The 21501-nt window shown below is 44.6% G+C and overlaps 1 protein-coding gene and 1 pseudogene across 4 annotated transcripts in view; one reads left to right on the top strand and one right to left on the bottom strand.

Moving 5' to 3' along the window:
* Positions 1–21501, bottom strand: part of LOC311633328 (uncharacterized protein) — a 164584-nt gene that overhangs the window by 43924 nt on the left and 99159 nt on the right. Inside the window, exons 2-4 of one of the 3 annotated variants that reach the window (XM_084905822.1) lie at positions 9621–9762; positions 6544–6712; positions 183–256 (exon numbers count right to left, since the gene is read on the bottom strand). In XM_084905822.1, coding sequence (XP_084761948.1) covers positions 183–256; positions 6544–6712; positions 9621–9635 — 258 coding nt within the window. In that variant the 5' untranslated portion in view covers positions 9636–9762. The remainder of the gene's footprint in view (positions 1–182; positions 257–6543; positions 6713–9620; positions 9763–21501) is intronic. The other 2 variants (XM_084905821.1, XM_084905823.1) reach the window with 2 other exon arrangements.
* LOC311633820 (protein SET-like) lies at positions 9790–17632 on the top strand (annotated as a pseudogene). The gene is made up of 3 exons: positions 9790–9842; positions 14765–15390; positions 15625–17632. The product of its transcript is annotated as a protein SET-like (transcript).

Genomic DNA, 21501 nt, shown 5'->3' with positions numbered 1-21501 from the left:
AATTGGGAGTATTACCAAATATGTAATACTTTTGATTTCATTAAGTGACAATGATTTTATTATGAATAACTATACCACATTACTTCTGTCCATGTTAAAATACTTTTTTCTCATTTACCCTCCTCAAATTCTAAGGTTTTCACTAAATGTACATTATCAAAGCCATACATTCAATATCTTACCAGTATTATTTTAGGGAATGAATCTCTTATTTTTGACTTTTGCAAAATGGCCTGGTTGTCTTCAGATAAGATAGCTGAAAGATATGAAATAAAGTTTCACAGTTATGACGCCCAGAGGAAATGCACACTGAACTAACCAGCAATTACTGACCAAATGACATTTTTAAAAGATATATATTTCCTGTCAGCTGATTTCTCAACAGAAATCATGCAGGCCAGACGGGAATGGCAAAAAATATTCAAGGTGATGAATAGCAAGAACCTACAGCCAAAATTACTCTACCCAGCAAAGCTATCACTCAGAATCAAAGGCCAGGTAAAGAGCTTCACAAATAAAAAAAAGCTAAAGGAGTTCATCGCCGCCAAACCAGAATTATATGAATTGCTGAAGGGGGTTCTTTAGGAAGAGGAAGAAAATAAAGATAAAAATTATAAACAACAAATATGTAACTATCAACAAGTGAAACTAAAAACCAAGGGAATTAAAAAATCTGATGAACAATATTAACTGGTGAATATAAAAGAATCAGAGGTATGGAAGGGGAGTGGGCTGACAATTCTTGGGGGAAAATGGGAGTAGGGGGTGCTGGAAGAGACTGAACAAAAACTGTGCACCTACGGATGAGGACAATGGGGGGTGGAGAAAGGGCAGAGGGTGGGCTGGGAACCTGGTGGAGAGGAGGGATGAAGGGAAAAAATAAAAGAGGAACATTTGTAATAATCTGAACAATAAACATTTATTTAAAAAATAAAAATGTAAATAGAAATAAAATATATATATATTTCCTTATTGATTTCAGAGAGGAAGGATGGAGGAGAGAGATAGAAACATCAATAATGAGAGAGAATTGATTGGCTGCCTCCCGCACTGCTCTTACTGGGGATTGGGCCCACAATAATTCTATACAGGTGCCCATGGCTGGAATCGAACTGGGGACTCTTTTAGTCTGCAGTCCGAAGCTCTATCCACTGAGCCAAGCCAGCCAGGGCCACATAACATTTTTGAGTACTCCAAAATTAAGTTAAATGTTCACAGCAAGACCAAGAAAGGTACAAGGAAAAGTCACATCAAAGAGAGTTAAAAAGTTGCTTCCATTTGCCACCAGTACTTGAAAACACTCTAGCAAAACTCCCACTTCCTAGTGTCTTCTCTGAAGAGATAGAGAGGAGGGTACTGTGTGTGTTCAATGATCTTGTGGTTTTGCAGTATCTTGAAGAATGTGTTTCTGTTTTGCATGATACAGATTGCTAAACTAATGGCATTACTGGAACATGGTGAATACATTGTAATGGCTGCTAAAGAGAAAAAGTGGGTGACTGGTCAACATGGTTCAGTGGCTGTGCATCAACTTATAAACCCGAGTGTCATAGTTCGATTGCTTGTCAAGGCACATGCGTGGATTGTGGGCTTAATCTCGTGTTGAGGGGCAGGAGGCATTCGATCAATAATCCTCTTTCTGGGGGACATATGTCATAATTTTAACAATAAAGAATTATTAAAAATAAATATAATTCTCACTCATCATTGATGTTTCTCTCTCTTCTTCTCTGAAATCAATTAAAAAGTATTTAAGAAAGAAAAAAGAACATATGAGTAATTGTACAAACACTACAGAGACTGCAGTAGTGAAAACACTTAACAAGAACAAAAAGAGCCAAAACCGGTTTGGCTCAGTGGATAGAGCGCTGGTCTGAGGACTAAAGTGTCCCCGGTTTGATTCCGGTCAGGGGCATGTACATTGGTTGCGGGCACATCCCTAGTGGGGGGGTGCAGGAGGCAGTTGATGGATGTTTCTCTCTCATCCATGTCTCTAACTATCCCTCTCCCTTCCTCTCTGTTAAAAAAAATCAATAAAATATATTAAAAAAAAAAAAAGAACAAAAAGATATTTTGGGTTATGGGGAAGAAATAGAAAATTATTTTAACTTGGAACTTACACTCTGCCCCCAAACAATTTTGACAGAAATTAGAATTTCTACCTCAGATGATTGTTATTTTCTTTTACAAAAAAGCAAGTCCATAAGGCCTGGTTGTTTAAATTCCTGAACCCCAACAAGAGATATTAAGAATATTGAGAAAAACTAAAAAACATGGTCCAAACAAAAGTATCTATGAATAAACTGGACATAAAAGGGAAGCTAAAAAAAATGCACCAGTATAAAAATATAACAGAATTATCAATGAGAGATATGACCAACCTGAAGAATCAAAAAACTTACATACTACATTGAAGATTTTGATAGAGGGAAGCCCACATGGGACACTAACAAATCCACCACTTTGCATAGCAAATCGAGTGACATAAATACCGAGTAGTAAAAAGGAGTGATAACAGATAAGAAATTAAGAGTTTAAGACTTGGGGAGCAATGTCAGCAAAATGGAGGCGAGAGAGATCACCCAGACTTTTCCTCCTGCAACTAGAATAAGTTAATCAACTATATCTCAACAAGGAATTCCCTGCTCATTATAGAAGCCTGACTGAGGGACCACCACACTGAAACATCTAGAGGTGTGCAACCAGGAATAGAAGGCGAAGAAGGGAGGAGAGGCCAGATGGCCATGGACACAGCCCTGCAGCAGGAGCTGGTGACTAGCTCCAACCAGAGGTGGGGAAGCCGGTGGTATTAGTTGTTTCCATGGGGCAGAGCAGAGAGTCTCAGTGGGCTCTCCAGCAAGGTGAGCAGTGAGAATAGCAGCTGAGCCAGCAGAGATGCCTGGGCAAGGACATAGCATAGGGGTTCTGCCATGACTATCTGCTGTCAGGCAATGGTGTTTCAGACAAAGCGATGCAGCCACAGAGTGCTACCCTCTCCCTTAGATTCCCAAAACTTGCTTCCACTTGCTCTGGGTCAGAGACCACAGTATCAGCACAGAGACTAGTGCAATAGAATCACTGTTGACTTCTGTGATGGATAGCCAGGTGAGGCCTGTGGGTGGGGGGACCCACAGAGGTCTGGGGTCACCATTACAATAACGGCAAAACTAACACCCACCAAAGCAGCAGGGCTGCAGTCAGCTCTGTGAATTCGCTGAGTTAATGTTGATCCCACTCTGGGGATTGCGCCCACAACCTGGGCCTGTGCCCCCACTGAAAAACAAACCATGACCTCCTGGTTCATGGGCTGACGCTCAACCACTGATTTTTAAAGAAAGTGGAAGAGAGGGGAGAAACAGAGAGAGAAACATCGATGTGAGAGAGATACATCGATTGTTTGCCTCTGGCTTGCACCCTGACCAGAGCCAGAGATCAAGTCTGCAACCCAGGTATGTGCCCTTAACCAGAATCGAACTGGGACCCTTCAGTCTGCTGGATGATTATCTTATCTACCGAGTCAACTGGGCTCCATTAATTTTTAAAGAGAGTGGGATGCAGAGAGGGAGAGTGAGAGAGAAAGAAACATTGATTACTAGCCCCCGCTAATGGGGCCAGGGAATGAACCCATGACCCTTTGGAGCTTGGGTGGATGTCCTAACCACTGAAGCACACCAGCCAGTGTTTTCCTATCATTTTTTCATGCCCATATGATAAACATTTGTAACCTATATAAAAAGCAACAAAACAAGATGTCACTTCAGAAGAATAAGTACAATCAGGATCAAAGAAACAAAGTATAGAGCAGGGGTCCTCAAACTTTTTAAAGTGGGGGCCAGATCACGGTCCCTCAGAGAGCTGGAGGGCCGGACTATATGAACTACTAATTCCTACTGTAACACCTCGGCTGCGCTCACTGCCCAAAAAACCTGGCGGGCCGGATCAGACTCCTCTGCGGGCCGCATGTGGCCCGCGGGCCGTAGTTTGAAGACCCCTGGTATAGAGGGATGGGGGTGACTGGGGAGAGGTCAATGGGGGGAAAAGGAGACATAGGGAATACTATACGTAATACTTTAAACAATAAACTGGTTTGGCTCAATGGATAGAGCGTCGGCTTGGGGACTGAAGGGACCTGGGTTCGATTCCGGTCAAGGGCATGTACCTTGGTTGCAGGCATATCCCCAGTGGGGGTGTGCAAGAGGGAGCTGATCGATGACTCTCTCTCGATGTTTTCTAGCTCTCTATCTCTCTCCCTTCCTCTCTGTACAAAAACAATAAAATATTTAAAAAAAAAAAAAAAAGAATTTAAAAAATAAAAATGAAAAATAAAAAAAGAAAAGAAAAAGTATATTAACTGTTTTATTAACTGTAAGTATATTAACTGTTTTATAAACTGTTGAGAAAATGGACTCTATACATGGCCGAATGAAACATTAATTGGTGCCAGTAGCATGTAAAAATATTACAAATAGAATAATCCCATTAAGCAAACATCCCGTTTCTAGGTCTTTATTTAAAAAAAAACACAAAAACCCACATAGCAGCCCTGGCCGGTTTGGCTCAGTGGATAGAGCATCGGCCTGCAGACTGAAGGGTTCCAGGTTCGATTCCGGTCAAGGGCATGAAACTTGGTTTCAGATACATCCCCAGGTGTGCAGGAGGCAGCTCATTGATGTTTCTCTCTCATCGATATTTCTGATTCTCTGTTCCTCTCCCTTCCTCTCTATGGAATCCAATGAAATATAAAAACAAACAAACAAAAAATCATATGCACTAGAAACTATAAGAGACATTTGCAAATCTGTGTCCATTATGATGTTATTCAAAAAGTCTGTGATAGGTGGAAATAACACGAAGGTCCCTGCATAGTTGAATGAATGAAGTATCCTATATACGTACAATGGAAGGCTATACTGCCATGAAACAGAAGTAGAGGTCATCAACTAATAAACAGAGAGAAACCTTGAGGACATTTATTTAGGTGAAGCACACAAGTGACAAAGAGACTGAAACTGTAGGGTTTCCTTTAGTTGAATAATCACCTCAGGAAAAAAATGGGAGTTATGGGCCTTGCTTTAAAAACAAATGAGAGAGTAGTTTACTAATGCAAGATGAGACCACAGCATTAGTTGAGACACTTCTGCAAGATAGACGTTTTGAGAGATCAAATGCACAACAAAAGAAATACCATTTGCAATTTGCTCTCTAGCTCGTATCAAGCTGGTGTGGCACACCAGCTGGTGTGGCTCAGTGGCATAGCACTGACCCATGAACCAAGAGGTCCAATTCCCAGTCAGGACACATGTCTGGACTATAGGTTCCATACACAGTAGGGGTGTGAAGGAGGAAGCTGATCAATGATGTTTCTATCTCTCTATCCTCCCTTCCTCTCTGTCTAAAATCAACAAAAACATATTTAAGAAGAAAAAAAGAAATACCCATTTGCAGGTCGCTCTGTAGCTCATATCAAGTGGCCCCAGGAAGACACGGGTGGTGACTGACCTTGGCCCACACCTCCTGAAGGCCCCAGAGCCAGTCCATTCATTAGATACCTCCTGGATTACAACCCAACCTCCAGGGGAGACACACTCACGGGGAGACTTGGTGGACACTCAAGCACATCAGCAAGTTCAGTTACAGGGGCTTGGCCCCAGAACTGCTGCTTCTCTTCTCAAGTTGCAGTAGGTCCTCACAGTCAATCTGCCTGGGGGTCGATCCCTTCAGTAATGTGCCCACAGCAATCAAGGCTCAAGGACAGCAGGACAGGAAACACAACCCACACACAGCACCGGCCTGGAGCACTTAGCTGGAGTGACTCGGGAGGCCGTGGCCCTGGGCCCTACAGAACGTCTACTTGAGCCACGCTCCCAAGTCCCACAGATGGCCCGGCTCTACCTAATACACAGAGACAAGCACAAAGACGCAGCCAAGTAGCAAGACAAAAAACAGGTCCCAAATCCAAGAGAAGGAGAAATCTCCAGAAGAAATGGCGGCAAGCAAACTACCAGATACAGAATTCAAAGCAATTGTTATGATGCCTAAGAAACATCATGAAAACTTCAATAGCATAAAACAGAACATGAAAACCATTAAAAATATAAGTCAGAAATGAAGGATACCTTAATTAGTCTAGACAACAAAGTAAAATTTTCAAACAGTGAGTTCCTAATTCACATCCATAACAGAGCCTTTCTTTTCTAAATAAGAAAACCCCCATTTGTTCCCTAACGGCAAAAATCAGAAAGTCTACCCTAGAAACCAGAAGACCCTAAAGATGTTAAAATAATAAAGGAAACAGCCTAAACCGGTTTGGCTCAGTGGGTAGAGTATCGGCCTGCGGACTGAAAGGTCCCAGGTTCAATTCCGGTCAAGGGCATGTACCTTGGTTTCGGGCACATCCCCAATGGGGGGTGTGCAAGAGGCAGCTGGTCGATGTATCTCTCTCATCGACGTTTCTAACTCTCTATCCCTCTCTCTTCCTCTCTGTAAAAAAATCAATAAAAATATATATTTAAAATAATAATAATAATAATAAAGGAAACAAACCCTGTGGGAGGAGGAGAAACTCAGGAAGGAAGTCACCCTCACCCAGGGAGGCCAGGTTGCTGAAGTTCTCCAACATCACATCCAGGTACAACTTCCGCTGAGCTGGGTCCAGGCACTCCCACTCCTCCTGAGAGAAATCTATGACCACATCCCTGAAGGACAACGGTCCCTGAAAGAAAAGACAAGTTTAACAAGAGGTCACCAGAAGAGTTCATGATGTCACCCAACGTGAAAACAGTGTTAGCAGACGAGAAAGAAAAAAATAAGGGGTGGGGAGAACAACACACACACACACACACACACACACACACACACACACACGAAACAAACAGAAAAGAAAACAGTGTTAGGAGAAGAGGTTTGGACCAAGGGGAATATCCTGAAACCCCCAATATGATCACTTTGCCCAGTAACATTCTCTGATATGTTTTCTAACACTAACAAATGAGGACACATGTCCCAAAATCCCCAGTACAGACTTTACTTTTCAGGAAAATAAACTTTAAAATTAGGGCATCGACACGGGCATATGGGTTTCCGAGGGCTGTGTTTGCATCGTTCAGGGTCCGTGGTGTGTGTTTCTCAGCTGGAGATGTCATGCTGAGTTGGAAGCATAATTACTGCCTGAAGTTAACACAGTCAACCACGACTGCACGTTCCTAAAAATACAGACTCTGATCCAGGTTCTGAGATGGGCCTGTGTTTCCACATGTGTAACAAGCTCACTTTTAACTTGTGATGTCAACGCTTCTGGTCCATTTGTCATACTTATAAATACACAGCAAAGAAAACAAAGGGAAAAGTTCATACATAACATTTTTTTTTAATTAAGTCTTTTTTAAAAATATAGTTTATTCATTTTTTACAGGGAGGAAGAGAGAGGGACAGAGAGTTAGAAACATCGATGAGAGAGAGACAGCTGGCTCTTGCACACACCCCACTGGGGATGTGCCCGCAACCAAGGAACGTGCCCTTGACCAGAATCGAACCTGGGGGCTTTCAGTCCGCAGACCAACGCTCTATTCACTGAGCCAAACCGGTTTCGGCCATACATAACATTTAAGTGAAAGAATTTTTCAATGGAATTTATAGTTCTCGTGGAATAGGATACATAGGAACCACAATACTGTATGAAATTTTACTATGAGTATTCTTAGAACAAGATTATTCTGCTTTTGATAGAATATTTTGTGAAACATATAAAAAAAGTTAAACTGTTTTACTCCAAACTCGAACTACAATGAAAAAACAAACAGAGGTCAATACCCAATGAAGAAAACTCATGAATATTCACAGCAGATTCTGTGACTGAGAAGAAGAATAAAGACAAATTAAGCAAGTAAGAATGTAGCTCAAACAATGTTAACATTTTATGTGGAGACAGATACACTGATGAGAATTCACCTATAATATAAGATGGATAGAAAAATGAATTGTCATGTCAATGAAATCAAGGTTATTTTGTGATTCCATAAATTTCATGAACCTCCTTCTGAATAATACCCTTTGTGTATTATAAACTCAATAAGGAGATGAACTCATATAATGATAGAAAATATATTGGACCTATTGTTTCTTAGTTGCTAATTTATTTGGAAATTTTTGTGTGTCATTAGTGGAGAGCTACAATCATAGAAGCTTACTTGAATTGAAAATATATTAAAAATATGATTCTTGCCCTGATCGGTTTTGCTCAGTGGATAGAGCATCGGCCTATGGACTCAAGGGTCCCAGGTTCGATGCTGGTCAAGGTCATGTACCTTGGTTGCGGGCACATCCCCAGTGGAGAGTGTGTAGGAGGCAGCTGATCGATGTTTCTCTCTCATCAATGTTTCTAACTCTCTATCGCTCTCCCTTCCTCTCTGTATAAAATCAATAAAATATATTGTAAAAATTATTCTTGCAAACGTTCTAGAAAATATAAAAAGTGATTATGTCCAGTATGTCCACAACGTGAGTGTAGAATATAATGAGAATTCAAAGCAAGAAGGTCTGATTGGTTGAAGCTCCCATGTCAAAACACTATGATCTGTAAGAAATAAAAAGGGCTTTTATTGTTCACAGCAAATAGAAGCTAAGACGAAGAGGGGTCTTCTGGATGGTCTGTGCCATCTCTCAATAAATTCTACGATTAGGGGAGCATCTCGGCCAAGGGAGTATCAGGTGAACTGGAACAATGGATACCAAGTGACTGAGGCACAGGAAAGGACATGTCACAGCAAAAATATGTAAGTAAGCAAGTCATTGAGAAAATGGTCACAAATAAACATTACTTGTGGCAAGGGTCAATCCATGTGTACCTCTCACATTCTGTAAGCTAAAGGTACATTTAAATAGCAAGTGTTTCTTATAATCTAGTGAGCAAGTATCTCCTATTTACTCTTCTTTTCAGAACTTGCTGAGCTATCCTGAGCAGTAAGATGTGCATTTTCTGCCAAAACTGGTTTGGCTCAGTGGACAGAGCGTTGGCCTGGGGACTGAAAAGTCCCAGGTTCGATTCCGGTCAAGGGCATGTACCTTGGTTGCGGGCACATCCCCACCAGGGTGTGTGCAAGAGGCAGGTAATTGGTGATTCTCTCTTGTCTATGTTTCTAACTCTCTACCCCTTTCTCTTCCTCTCTGTAAAAAAATCAATAAAATATATATATTTTTTAAAATGTGCATTTTCTTACCCCTATTCTAGAGCTGATGCTGCAGCCACTTGAACCTAAAAGCTACATTTCTCTTTTTCACCGATACCCAGGCTTCTGGCCCCATCCTAGTAGGGATGTTAGACATGGCTGCCTTCCAAGGCTGATCTGTCAGAGAGGAATGTTTTCAGTAGGTAAAAGTCATCAATTGAAGGTGGGAAATATTCTTGACCTGGCAGAGCCTGCATAACATGAATGCAGAGAAGACTCTGGGCCGAAGGACAAAACTATATAAACTGCTGACCTTGACTTTCACAAGAAAAACAGTAATTAAATAAGAAAAGGGAAAGAACGTGAATAGCACCAACATCAGAAGTGGCAGGTTCTAAATCCACAGCTGTCAGAGGAAAAGGAAACACAGCCTGGGACTCAGGACACATCGTTTACCTGAGAAGCAGCCATTGGTCCTGGTGCTGATCGGGCTCTGAGTTGTCTTCTCAGGTGACAGTGTGTTGAGGAGCCACAGAATGTGCCTTCAAAGACGTCAGCACAGCATCTCAATCAGCTCCCCTCACCTCACCGTCAGGACCTGGAAATGAGGAAAAGGTCACCCCTCATGTCCTGGGTCACTGAAGTCAGCAACAATGAGCTCCTACATGGAGCCACACTGTGAGTTTTTCTGTGTCTTCATCTGTCCTCCTCCCAAAGACTTCCACAAACTCCTACAGAAATGACATGAGCTGCTGTCCTGACCCCCAAACCAAACCGAGCACCCCTTTACCTCCCCTGAACAAAGCCTGCTCCCACTCTCACAAAGGCTCCTGCAACCCTCCTGCTAATCCTGTCCTCACCTTCCAATCACCCGGGCACCTCAGTGACCAATGATGCCCCACCCAGAGCAGCTGTCCTCCTCCATGGGGGAAAGTGCACCTGAGGGCATTTTTTAAGCTCCTCAGGGTATCTGAGAAGACCCAGAGGATTTACTTCAGGATGTTCTTAAATAATAAATTGTCAGACATAGAAAAAGTAAATCAATTGAAGTAACACACACACACACACACACACACACACACACTCACTCACAAAACACCACAGCCACAAAGCTGAGGCTTCCAATATTCCTTGAAAAAGCATCAGGTGGTGACAGACACAGATCACCTCTTTGTTGCCATCGCAGGAAATGACAAGGGATCCATGAGCAACAGACAAGTGTCTCCCCTCTGAGTGAATACGGATTGCAAATGGAAGCAAATTATTATAAAATTCCCAAGCCTTACGCACTGGAGATTTGTGACTCTCATTCAAATCTGAATAAGACAATTCAGATGTTAAATTAACTACATAAAGCCATGCTCACTGGTTGAGATTGGACCTAAGAACCAGGAGGTCATGGTTAGATTCCTAGTCAGGGCATGTGGCCAGGTTACATGTTTGATCCCCAGTGAGGGGCATGCAGGAAGCAGATGATCAATGACTGTCTCTCCTCCGTGATTTTTCTTTCTCTTTCTCCTTCTCCTCGCCTGAGAGATCAATAGAAATGTCCTTAATACACACACACACACACACACACACACACACACACAGGCAAACACACAGACACACACAAATAAAGCAACAAGCCAATAAATCATAACTTAACCATCCACACACCATCAGCTCACCCCTCACCCAGATCAGGGTTCCCCTCTTCCCACTCTTATGTATTTCTGTCTATGGATCTGTCTGTCTCCCTGTTCCCTTTCTCTCCACTGCGGTCCTTACCTGTGTCCTCCTTCCTCTCCCTGCTTTTACTCCCCTTTTCATTTTTAAAAATATATATTTTATTGATGTAGAGAGGAAAGGAGAGGGAGAGAGAGATAGAAACATCAATGATGAGCGAGAATCATTGATCGGCTGCCGACTGGGGACCTCGCCCTCAACCCAGGCATGTGCCCTTGACCGGAATCACACCTGGGACCCCTTCAGTGCACAGGCGGATGCTCTATCCACTGAGCCAAACAAGCTAGGGCCGCCCCTTCTCTCTCTGTCTGTCCCTAAACCTGGACCATGAGACTCCCAAAGCCCATTTCCTCTCCTGGTCTCTCTGCTCCCATCTCCACACACGTCTGCGTCTTTCCCTCCCCGCGCCCGCGTCCCCGCTGCTGCCAGTTGGAAACTGTGCCCCCCTGGCACTCAGACCTGATTAATGGGGGGCCCAGGAGGGCGGGCTCAGACCCCCAGGCCGGGGCCATCCGGGCTCTTTGGGCGGGAAGCGCCGGGCGGGGGAGGGCAAAGGGCGGGAACCACTGACCAGACCTCCAGCCCCGCGGGGGCCCCCGGCGGCCCCGGGGACGGTTTTCGGCGGGAAAACCACGCGGCGGGCGGGCCCACAGCCACAGGCGGACAGACCGCGGGCCGGGCCTCAGTTTCCCTCAGAGGAACGCGGCGCCTCCACTGCGCAGCCCCCGGGACGCGCACTCACCGCTGGGAGGGGCTCCGGGCGGGGCTCCCACACGGACTTCAGCGCCCGCAGCGCCCTCAGCCCGCCCTGCGGGGAGGGGCCGGGAGCAGCGGCTTTAAAGCTCAGACACCGCCTCAGGGAGCCGCCACCGGCCCCTCCGCAGCCGCTTCCGGCTGCCAGGACTGCGCGTGCGCCTCCCTGCGGGGGCGGGGCCTGAGCGGAGCGGCTCTGCGGTGGGGGCGGGGCCGGGGCCAGAGGGCGGGGCGGGGCGGAGCCAGGGGGCGGCCTGGGCCCCGCCCCTCCTCCCACAGGGACAGCCCTTCCTGGGGGAGTTCCCGTCATTGTTGGGGTTTGGCTGGTGGCGCGGCTGTGACAGGATTCACAAGGAGAGAAGAGACAGGAGCAGAGAGGGCGGGGATTTTGCTTCTTTAAAGGGAGGAGAGGGCCAGTACCTCCTTAATGGAACAACCATAGGGTTTTATAGAACAAATGGCAGCTGTGGCAAAAGCCTAAAGAGGGGAGGAGGAGCCGAAAACCGGTTTGGTTCAGTGGATAGAGCGTTGGCCTGTGGACTTAAGGGTCTCAGGTTCGATTCTGGTCAAGGGCATGTACCTTGGTTGTGGGCAGATCCCCAGTGGGGGAGTAGGGAGTGTGCAAGAGGCAGCCGATCAATGTTTCTCTCTCATCGATGTTTCTAACTCTCTCCCTCTCTCTTCCTCTCTGTGAAAAATCAATAAAATATATTAAAAAAAAAAAAAAAAAAAAAAAAAAAAAAAAGAGAGGAAGAATCTGGAATTCACACAGAAGTTTCCAGATCCCAGGGGCTGTGCTCAGAGCTCCTGGCTGGCCTGCCCTTCAGCTGCACATTTCCAGGGAGGTGTCTTTCCCAGGATCTTCACAGGCCGGTTACACATTCTCACAGGGAAGTTACAGTGAACTGAAAAGGCTGGCAGATTGGGTTTGAAACCAGAAACTTTCTGCCTCCAATTTGCCTTCAATCCTCAGTGAGGAAGAGGTGGGAGGGGGAGGGCAGCCTGCTCTCTCAGCCCCTCCCTGTCTCCCCATCTGAATGGAGAGGCAGCTTGAGTTAGGGAAGCAGGTGGATGGGGGTGTCAGAGACAGACCCAGCTATCATTCATGGTTAGCCACCTGAGAAGGTCCCATCCAACACAGAGGGAAACACGTTAATTTACATATTTTTCAAGGAATAAAAATTCCCTAATTGTAAGTTGTAATCTTCGAAGTCTTTGTGTTCTGGTAATGCATTTTTAAATGAATATTTTTACTTCAATAGTCCCTATAACCCAGTTAATGGGACATTTACACTGCCTCACCAGACTATTATGATTTCTGAACACATAATAATCTCACCACTCAGTGTATATCCTATATAATAAAAGGATAATATGCAAATTGTCCCCCGGATCAGGAGTTCTACCAGCAGGCAAGCCAGCCAACCGCCCTTGTCCACACCCCATGCTCAGGATGGCCAGACCCCACCCATCCAGGAATTCAATAAATATATATTTACTGCGTGGCCAGAGATCATGATACTCTGGCCACTCAGAGTATATTAATGGAGAACGTCTCCTGTCAGTTTTCCTTATATTTGGAAAACAATACAATTTTTTTTAAAGTTTCTTTAAATTGACTTTACAGAGAGGAAGGGAAAGGGATAGAGAGTTAGCAACATCAATGAGAGAGAAACATCAATCAGCTACCTCCTGAACACCTCCTACCTAGGATGTGCCCGCAACCAAGGTACATGCCCTTGCTTGGAATCAAACCTGGGACCTTTCAGTCTGCAGGGCAATGCTCTAGCATGCCGCCCCAGCCTCTCCCTCGTCCCCAGGCTGTGAGGGAAGCCCGCGCAAGGCAGGGGGAGGGAGAGCAAGCAGTGCAGGAGGAGGCAGCCTGAGGGAGCAAGCACCCAAGCGCCTGTGGCCTGAGCGGAAACCGCTGTCCACCCCCTTCGCCTTCCCTGCTCTCCCCCTCCCAGCTCCACCACCACCACCATCACCACCACACACACACACACATACACCACACACACACACACACACACCACACACACACCCTCCCCACACACACACACCCCTCCCCACACACACACACCCCCACCCCCCCCCACACACACACCCCACACACAACACACACACCACACACACCCCACCCCTCCCACACACACCACACACACCCCACACATACACACACCACACACCCTCCCCACACACCCTCCCCACACACACCCCCCTCCCCCCACACACACACCCCTCCCCCCCCACACACACACCCACACACACACACCCCACACACAACACACACACCACACACACACCCCCCACACACACACACCACACACACCCCACACCCCACACACACACCCTCCCCCACACACACACACCCCACACCCCCCACACACACCCCCCACACACACACACACACCCCACACACACCACACACACACCCCAACCCTCCCCCCCACACACACACCCCCACACACACACACCCCACACACACCACACAGACCCCACACATACACCCCCCCACACACACACCCTCCCCCCCACACACACACCCCACACACCACACACACACACACACCCCACACACACACCCCACACACACACACCACACACACCCTCCCCACACACACACACACCCCACACCCACCACACACACACCCTCCCCCCCACACACCACACACACACCCCCACACACACATACCCCACACACACACCACACACACCCTCCCCCCACACACACACACCCCCCACACACACCCCCCACACACACCCCCCACACACACACCACACACACACCACACACACCCTCCCCCACACACACACCCCACACCCCCACACACACACCCCCCCCACACACACACACCCCCCACACACACACACCCCACACACACCCTCCCCCCCACACACACACCACACACACCCCACACATACACACACACCTCCACACACCCCCCACACCCCAAACATACAGACACACACACACACACACACAGCACACACACCCTCCCCACACACACACACACCACACACACCCTCCCCCCACACCCCCCCCCCACACACACACCACACACACACCCCCACACACACACCACACACACCCTCCCCCCCCCCCCCCCCACACACAGGCGGAGCAGCACACTGTCGGCACTGGCGGTCAAAGTCAGTAAAAGGAGCTCAACTCCAACCACAACAGGGCCAAGGAGACCTCAGAAAAAGAACAGCAAGAAGCGATTGAACATGTTGATGAAGTACAAAATGAAACAGACAAGACTTCATGGACAAGCCAGTGAGGAGATTTTTGAAAGTAGAACAGAAACATAACAAACTCCGCCAACCATTTTTTCAGAAGAGGTCAGAATTGATCGCCAAAATCCCAAATATTTGGGGTAACAACATTTGCCAACCATCCACCAGTGTCTGCACTGCTTGGGGAAGAGGATGAAGAGGCGCTGCATTATTTGACAAGAGTTGAAGTGAAAGAACTTGAAGATATTAAATCAGGTTACAGAATAGACTTTTTTTTTTTATTTTAATGAAAATCCTTCCTTCGAAAATAAAGTTCTCTCCAAAGAGTTTCATCTGAATGAGAGTGGTGATCCATCTTCAAAGTCCACTGAAATCCAATGGAAATCCGGAAAGGACTTGAAGAGACGTTCAAGTCAAACACAGAATGAAGCCAGCAGGAAGAGACAGCATGAGGAACCCGGCAGCTCCTTCACCTGGCTTACTGACCATTCTGCTGCAGGTGCACGTGTTAGAAGTCATCAGAGATGACATTTGGGCTGAGACCAGTTTGGCTCAGTGGATAGAGCGTCGGCTTGGGGACTGAAGGGTCCCGGGTTCGATTCCAGTCAAGGGCATGTACCTTGGTTGCGGGCATATCCCCGGTAGGGGCTGTGCAAGAAGCAGCTGATCAATGACTCTCTCTCTCATCGATGTTTCTGGCTTTCTATCTCTCTCCCTTCCTCTCTGTACAAAAATCAATAAAATATATTTTTTTTTAAAAAAGATGACATTTGGCCAAATCCTTTACAGTGCAACTTGGTTCCTGACATGGATGATGAAGAAGGGGAAGGAGAAGATGATGATGATGAAGAAGAGGAAGGGTTGGAAGATATTGATGAAGAAGGGGATGAGGAGGAAGGTGAAGATGATGATGAGGGGGAAGGAGAGGAAGATGAAGGAGAAGAGGACTAATGAACACTGATGGATTCCAACCCTTTTTAAATTTCTCCAGTCCCTGGGAGGAAGTTGCAGTCTTTTTTTCCTATTTCTCCCCCACCCCCCTCCACCCCTTGTGCTCAGTCACCCTGTTTGTGAGGTCTCTTTTTCTCTCCTTTGCACCATGGTTCTCACCTTATTTGGGGGGGATGTACCTTGAGCAGAATACAGTGGGAAAAGAATCTTTGCCCCTTTCTGTTCCAAATTCATTTTATTCATTTTAAAAATATATATATTTTATTGATTTTTTTACAGAGAAGAAGAGAGAGGGATAGAGTTAGAAACATCGATGAGAGAATCATCGATCAGCTGCCTCTTGCACACCTCCTACTGGGGATGTGCCCGCAACCAAGGTACATGCCCTTGACCGGAATTGAACCTGGGACCTTTCAGTCCACAGACCGAGGCTCTATCCACTGAGCCAAACCGGTTTCAGCCCAAATTCATTTTTATCCCTTCCTGTCTCAAGAAAAACTTAATGGAATCACCACCACCATGCTCTGTGGGGAAAAAGAAAAACCTTCTGGTCCCTTAGCTTTGCTGGGAGCTGGAGGTTGCTAGGCCCCTGTGTAGTAGTGCATAGAATTCTAGCTTTTTTTCCTCCTTTCTCTGTATATTGGGCTCAGAGTTTACACTGTGTCTCTATGTGAATATGGACAGTTAGCATTTACCAACATGTATCTGTCTACTTTCTCTTGTTTAAAAAAAGAAAAAAAAAGGGGGGGGGTGTTATATCGATAGAAGGTGAGCAAAGGGTGGGGTTGAGATGTTTGGGTGGGTTAAGTGGGCATTTTGACAACATAGCTTCTCCTTTAGCATGTTTAATTGTGATGTTTAACTGACATCCATGCAGTCTAAGATGACATATTTAAAATAAAATTCTCTCCTAATGATGACTTGAGCCCTGCCACTCGATGGTAGAATCAGCAAAACCTGTAGGATCTTATTCGGAATTGACATTTCTCTATTGTAATTTTGTTCCTGTTTATTTTTAAATTTTCTTTTTGTTTCACTGGAATGAAAAGATGCTCAGTTTTAAACGTTAAAAGTGTACAAGTTGCTTTGTTACAATAAAACTAAATGTGTACACACACACACACACAGAGTATGTACACCCGAAACTGGTTTGCCTCAGTAGATAGAGCTTCAACCTGCTGACTGAAAGGTCCCAGGTTCGATTCTGGTCAAGGGCATGTACCTTGGTTGTGGGCACATCCCCAGATGAGTCCTGGTCACAAAATATCAGGAGATAGATATACAAATGAATGCCCCATGGGAATGTCAGAAAGTAGAGTAGAAGAATATTGAACATCTTGTCTCTGCAATGATTTTGTCAGTCCTTTGGGTGGCACATGCATAGGAACTGATGTTTACCACCTTGTACAAATTCAGCACTGGATACTGGAAAAGTAAAAAAAATGTGGTTTCATTTGTCTCCACTATCCTGCTGTCCCTGGAACTTGCAGTGATGGCTTGGAAAACACTGCAGGGACAGCTAATGCCAAAAGACATACCTCTGGTCAGGCCATAAATATACAAAATAACTTTGCAACCAAAATAATAAGAGGGTTGGTCTCTGGGGTTCCTCTACAAAGAATGACCAACATTAGGCTACAATCAAGAAAGTAAGAATAGCCGAAACTGGTTTGGCTCAGTGGATACAGCATTGGCCTGTGGAATGAAGAGTCCCAGGTTCGATTCCAGTCAAGGGCATGTACCTTGGTTGCAGGCACATCCCCAGTATGGGGCATGCAGGAGGCAGCTGATGGATGTTTCTCTCTCAAGGATGTTTCTAGCTTTCTATCCCTCTCCCCTTCCTCTCTGTAAAAAATCAATATATTTTTTAAAAATAAAATAAAGTATGCCTCATAATTTGTAAGACCTAATTTCATCATTTTAAATGATAAACTATGGTTAAATCTTTGGATGAAAACTTTGTATTATTGCCCTTTCTCTTTAGAATGATTCTGAAAAAGTTAAGATTAGACCTCAAATTAAAGGCTTTCTCACATTCTTTACAGTGTAAGGTTTTCCACCACTATATACATTTTATTCAGTAAAATTTGAGCTGTGGGTAAAGGCTCTTGCACACGCTCTACAATTGTAAGGACTGTCTAGTATGAAGTCTCAGGTACAGTTAAAGGCTTTTCTACATTTTTCACATTCATAAGGCTTTCTGCCAGGATGAAATCTATGATGTTTTGTAAGTTCTCAGAGGTGTTAAAGGACTTACAACATTCCTCACATTTGAAAGTCTTCTCTCAAGTAAGAACTCTGCTGTAGCCCTGATCGGTTTGTCTTAGTGGATAGAACGTTGGCCTGTGGACTGAAGGGTCCCAGGTTTGATTCCGGTCAAGGTCATGTGCCTTTGTTGCGGGCGCATCTCCAGTGGGGAGTGTGCAGGAGGAAGCTGATCGATGTTTCTCTCATTGATGTTTCTAACTCTCTATCCCTCTCCTTTCCTGTCAGAAAATCAATAAAAAATACTTTAAAGAATAAATAACTCTGATGTACAGTAAAGCAGGAACACTGATGACTGCATTATATCTTCTACATGTATAAGGCTTCTGTACAGAATAAACTCTCTGATGCTTAGTAAGGAATGAGGAGCTGCCAAAGGATTTGCCGCATTCTCAATATTTATCTGGTGCAATGTTTCTCTGCAGTGTGAACTAGCTGATGATTAATAAGGGATAAAGACTGGATAAAGATTTTCCCAAATTATCTACATTCATGAGGCTTCCCTCCAGTGTGAACTCTGATGCTTAGTAAGGTCTGAGGAGCTGCTAAAGGTTTTGCCACACTATCTACATTTATTAGGTTTCTCTCCCGTGTGAACTCTCTGATCAAGGAATAACACAACACGGAAGATTTTGCCACATTCTCTACATTTATAAAGTTTTTCTCCAGTGTGACCTCTCAATTACATACTTGGGTCAAGTTTTTATATCTTTAAAGACACTTTAAGGCATAAATTCATTAGTTTTGTAAACGGAATATTTTGAACAAAAGTCCTTTGTCTTATATCATGAATACAGAATTTCTACCCCATTATAATCCCTAATATTTACTGAGACTGAAGATCCAACTACATGATTTTCCACATTCTTCTGTTTTTAAAAATTTTATTGATTTTTTTTTTTTACAGAGAGTAAGAGAGAGCTAGAAACATCGAGGAGAGAAAAACATGAATCAGACACAATGTATTCTCACATAGAGCTGGTATGTTGTACTAGTGTGAAAGTGTATCTATCTCCTCATGAACAAGTATGCCAAGCCGCAGGTACAAATCTGCAGAATTTAACTCTTATGAAACAGATAACTATAGGCGGTGGAGTCTCCATGAGCGTCACATGTCTTCTGGCCACATTTCCTCTCTTATACGATCTAGAGGGGATACCATGGGACAACTACATCCATGCCAATAGAGAATCAGCAAATGCCTCCACACAGCCTATTGAATGGGGACCAAATGTAGAGTTAGATGATATGGCGGCAAAAAGAGTCGTCAAGATTGCACTGGCTATGACGTTCTACCTTGTCAAAAGACCTCAAAAAAACCCTATGCAAACGATCAATAGAAGATTCAATGCACTCCATGTGATCCTGTTCCCTGGGATTCAGGCGCCAACCATTGATCTAGACCTAGCCTTGGACCTTCGTGAGCCCGCTGAATGGTTGGGCTCTGAAGAACTCGATGTGAAAATCTTGAACAAACTCTTATTTATCGATGACCAAGATCTTCCTGGGCTTACCTCAAGAGCCTTTGTTATTCAACTCAAGCTATTTTCATCATTTGCAGAAATGACTTCTTATTCGATAATCAGATCTCTTATCAATGATGGATTCTCAAGTGTGATGATTATTCAACAGGTGTCTGCTGATGCTGCAAGGTTTGTTAAGCTTGAAAAGAAGCTTATTGAACAACATACTGAGAAGAAGTTTCAATACTTGAAAATTCTTAAGCTTGAGGGCCATAACTTACTTACTCCACAGTCATTTCCAATTCTCTTCAGGGCTGCTCTGTTGTTTAAAAGAAAGAATGAAGGAACATTTAGGGACTACAGAACCACAAAAGAGCTCAATGCAGAGGTCTCCAAGCTGGAGATTGAGGAGGCACTCCGGGAGTCACAATTCAAAAAGATAAAGCTGGCACAACTCGACTATGAGAGCCTAAGAGCCATCTACGGAATGACCAATGCGGAGATTGATGCAGTTGTAGGCTCAGATGAGAAAAGCAAAAGAGTCAAGTCACGAGCAACTCACTGCAGTTTCAAGGCTTCTTGAAAGGCTCGCATCGGGAATGGATCGTTCTGCATTAAGAGACCAGACCTCATCACAGTAAAGTTCAGCTATTTGAATCATCAGTTATCTACCTCATCTGATATTCACTTCAGAAAAACATGGTAGGCCGAGACTGGTTTGGCTCAATGGATAGAGCGTCGGCTTGGTGACTGAAAGGTCCTGGGTTTGATTCCGTTCAAGGGCATGTACCTTGGTTGCCGGCATATCCCCAGTAGGGGGTGTACAAGAGGCAGCTGATTGATGATTCTCTCTCATCGATGTTTCTAACTCTCTATCTCTCTCCCTTCCTCTCTGTACAAAATCAATAAAATGTATTTAAAAAACAAACAAACCAAAAAAAAACATGGTAGTTGACACAATGGCCGACAACCAAGCACCCAGATCCACAGGGATGCGCAGGGAGAAGAGAACGTGCACACAAGAGAAGAAGGCACCCACCAAACGAAGAAAAACAACACAAGTCGCAGAATTTAGAGGTGTTGAAATATGCACTCCAAGTGAAACATTTTCAGAATCGCCTTGAGAAAGTCCGACGCCATCGCAGATCTCTGGTTCTGAAGCTGAGAATGCCGAGCTTGTCAGAGAAATAACCCACACACAAATAGCGGAGGAGACATCAAAGAAGCAGAAGCCACCACCAATGGGAATGGATATTCTATCGAGGATGTTGGCTACAATGGAGGAGATCTGAGATCATCTTTCGGTCCTTTCAGTATTATCTGAACAAATGAATTGAAAAAGATAATGCAAGATGTTCAAATCGAGGTCACAAATGTTTTTCAAGACTTGTTGGAGCAAAGATTAGTACTGATGTAGTTGACCTTTGGCCAGCACTCAATCCACAGCTACGCTCACTTTCCCAAACTCAACAGCAATTAACCTCTGAGAGAGAGTAGGACTAATCGGATGCGCAGTACGCAGACTTTTTCTGAAAAGTACAATCAATAAAGTAGAAGAATCTGAATGATAATATAAGAAGAAAAAAACATAGATCAGATGTCTCCTGCACTGGGAATGTGCCCGCAACCAAGGTACGTGCCTTTGACCAAAATAGAACCCTTCCATCTGCAGGCCGACACTCTATCCACTGAGCCAAACCAGTGTCGGCACATTCTTCAGTTTTAAGGTTTCCCTCTAGAATGTATTCCATTATATGGAATAAAGTATGCGTATTGATGAAAGGTTTTAGGATAATATTTACATTTGTATCGTTTCTCTCCAGTATGAATTTTGCTTTCAACTAAGTTTTGCATACTGAATAAGCTTTCATACATGCTTTTTATTTGCTGGGCTTCTATCCAGTAATAATAACAAACAGATGTTGTAGAAGATATAA

The sequence above is a fragment of the Pipistrellus hanaki genome (assembly GCF_964339955.1).
Source record: "Pipistrellus hanaki genome assembly, chromosome: 15".
NCBI lineage: Eukaryota > Metazoa > Chordata > Mammalia > Chiroptera > Vespertilionidae > Pipistrellus > Pipistrellus hanaki.
This window is presented reverse-complemented; position numbering and strand designations above follow the sequence as displayed.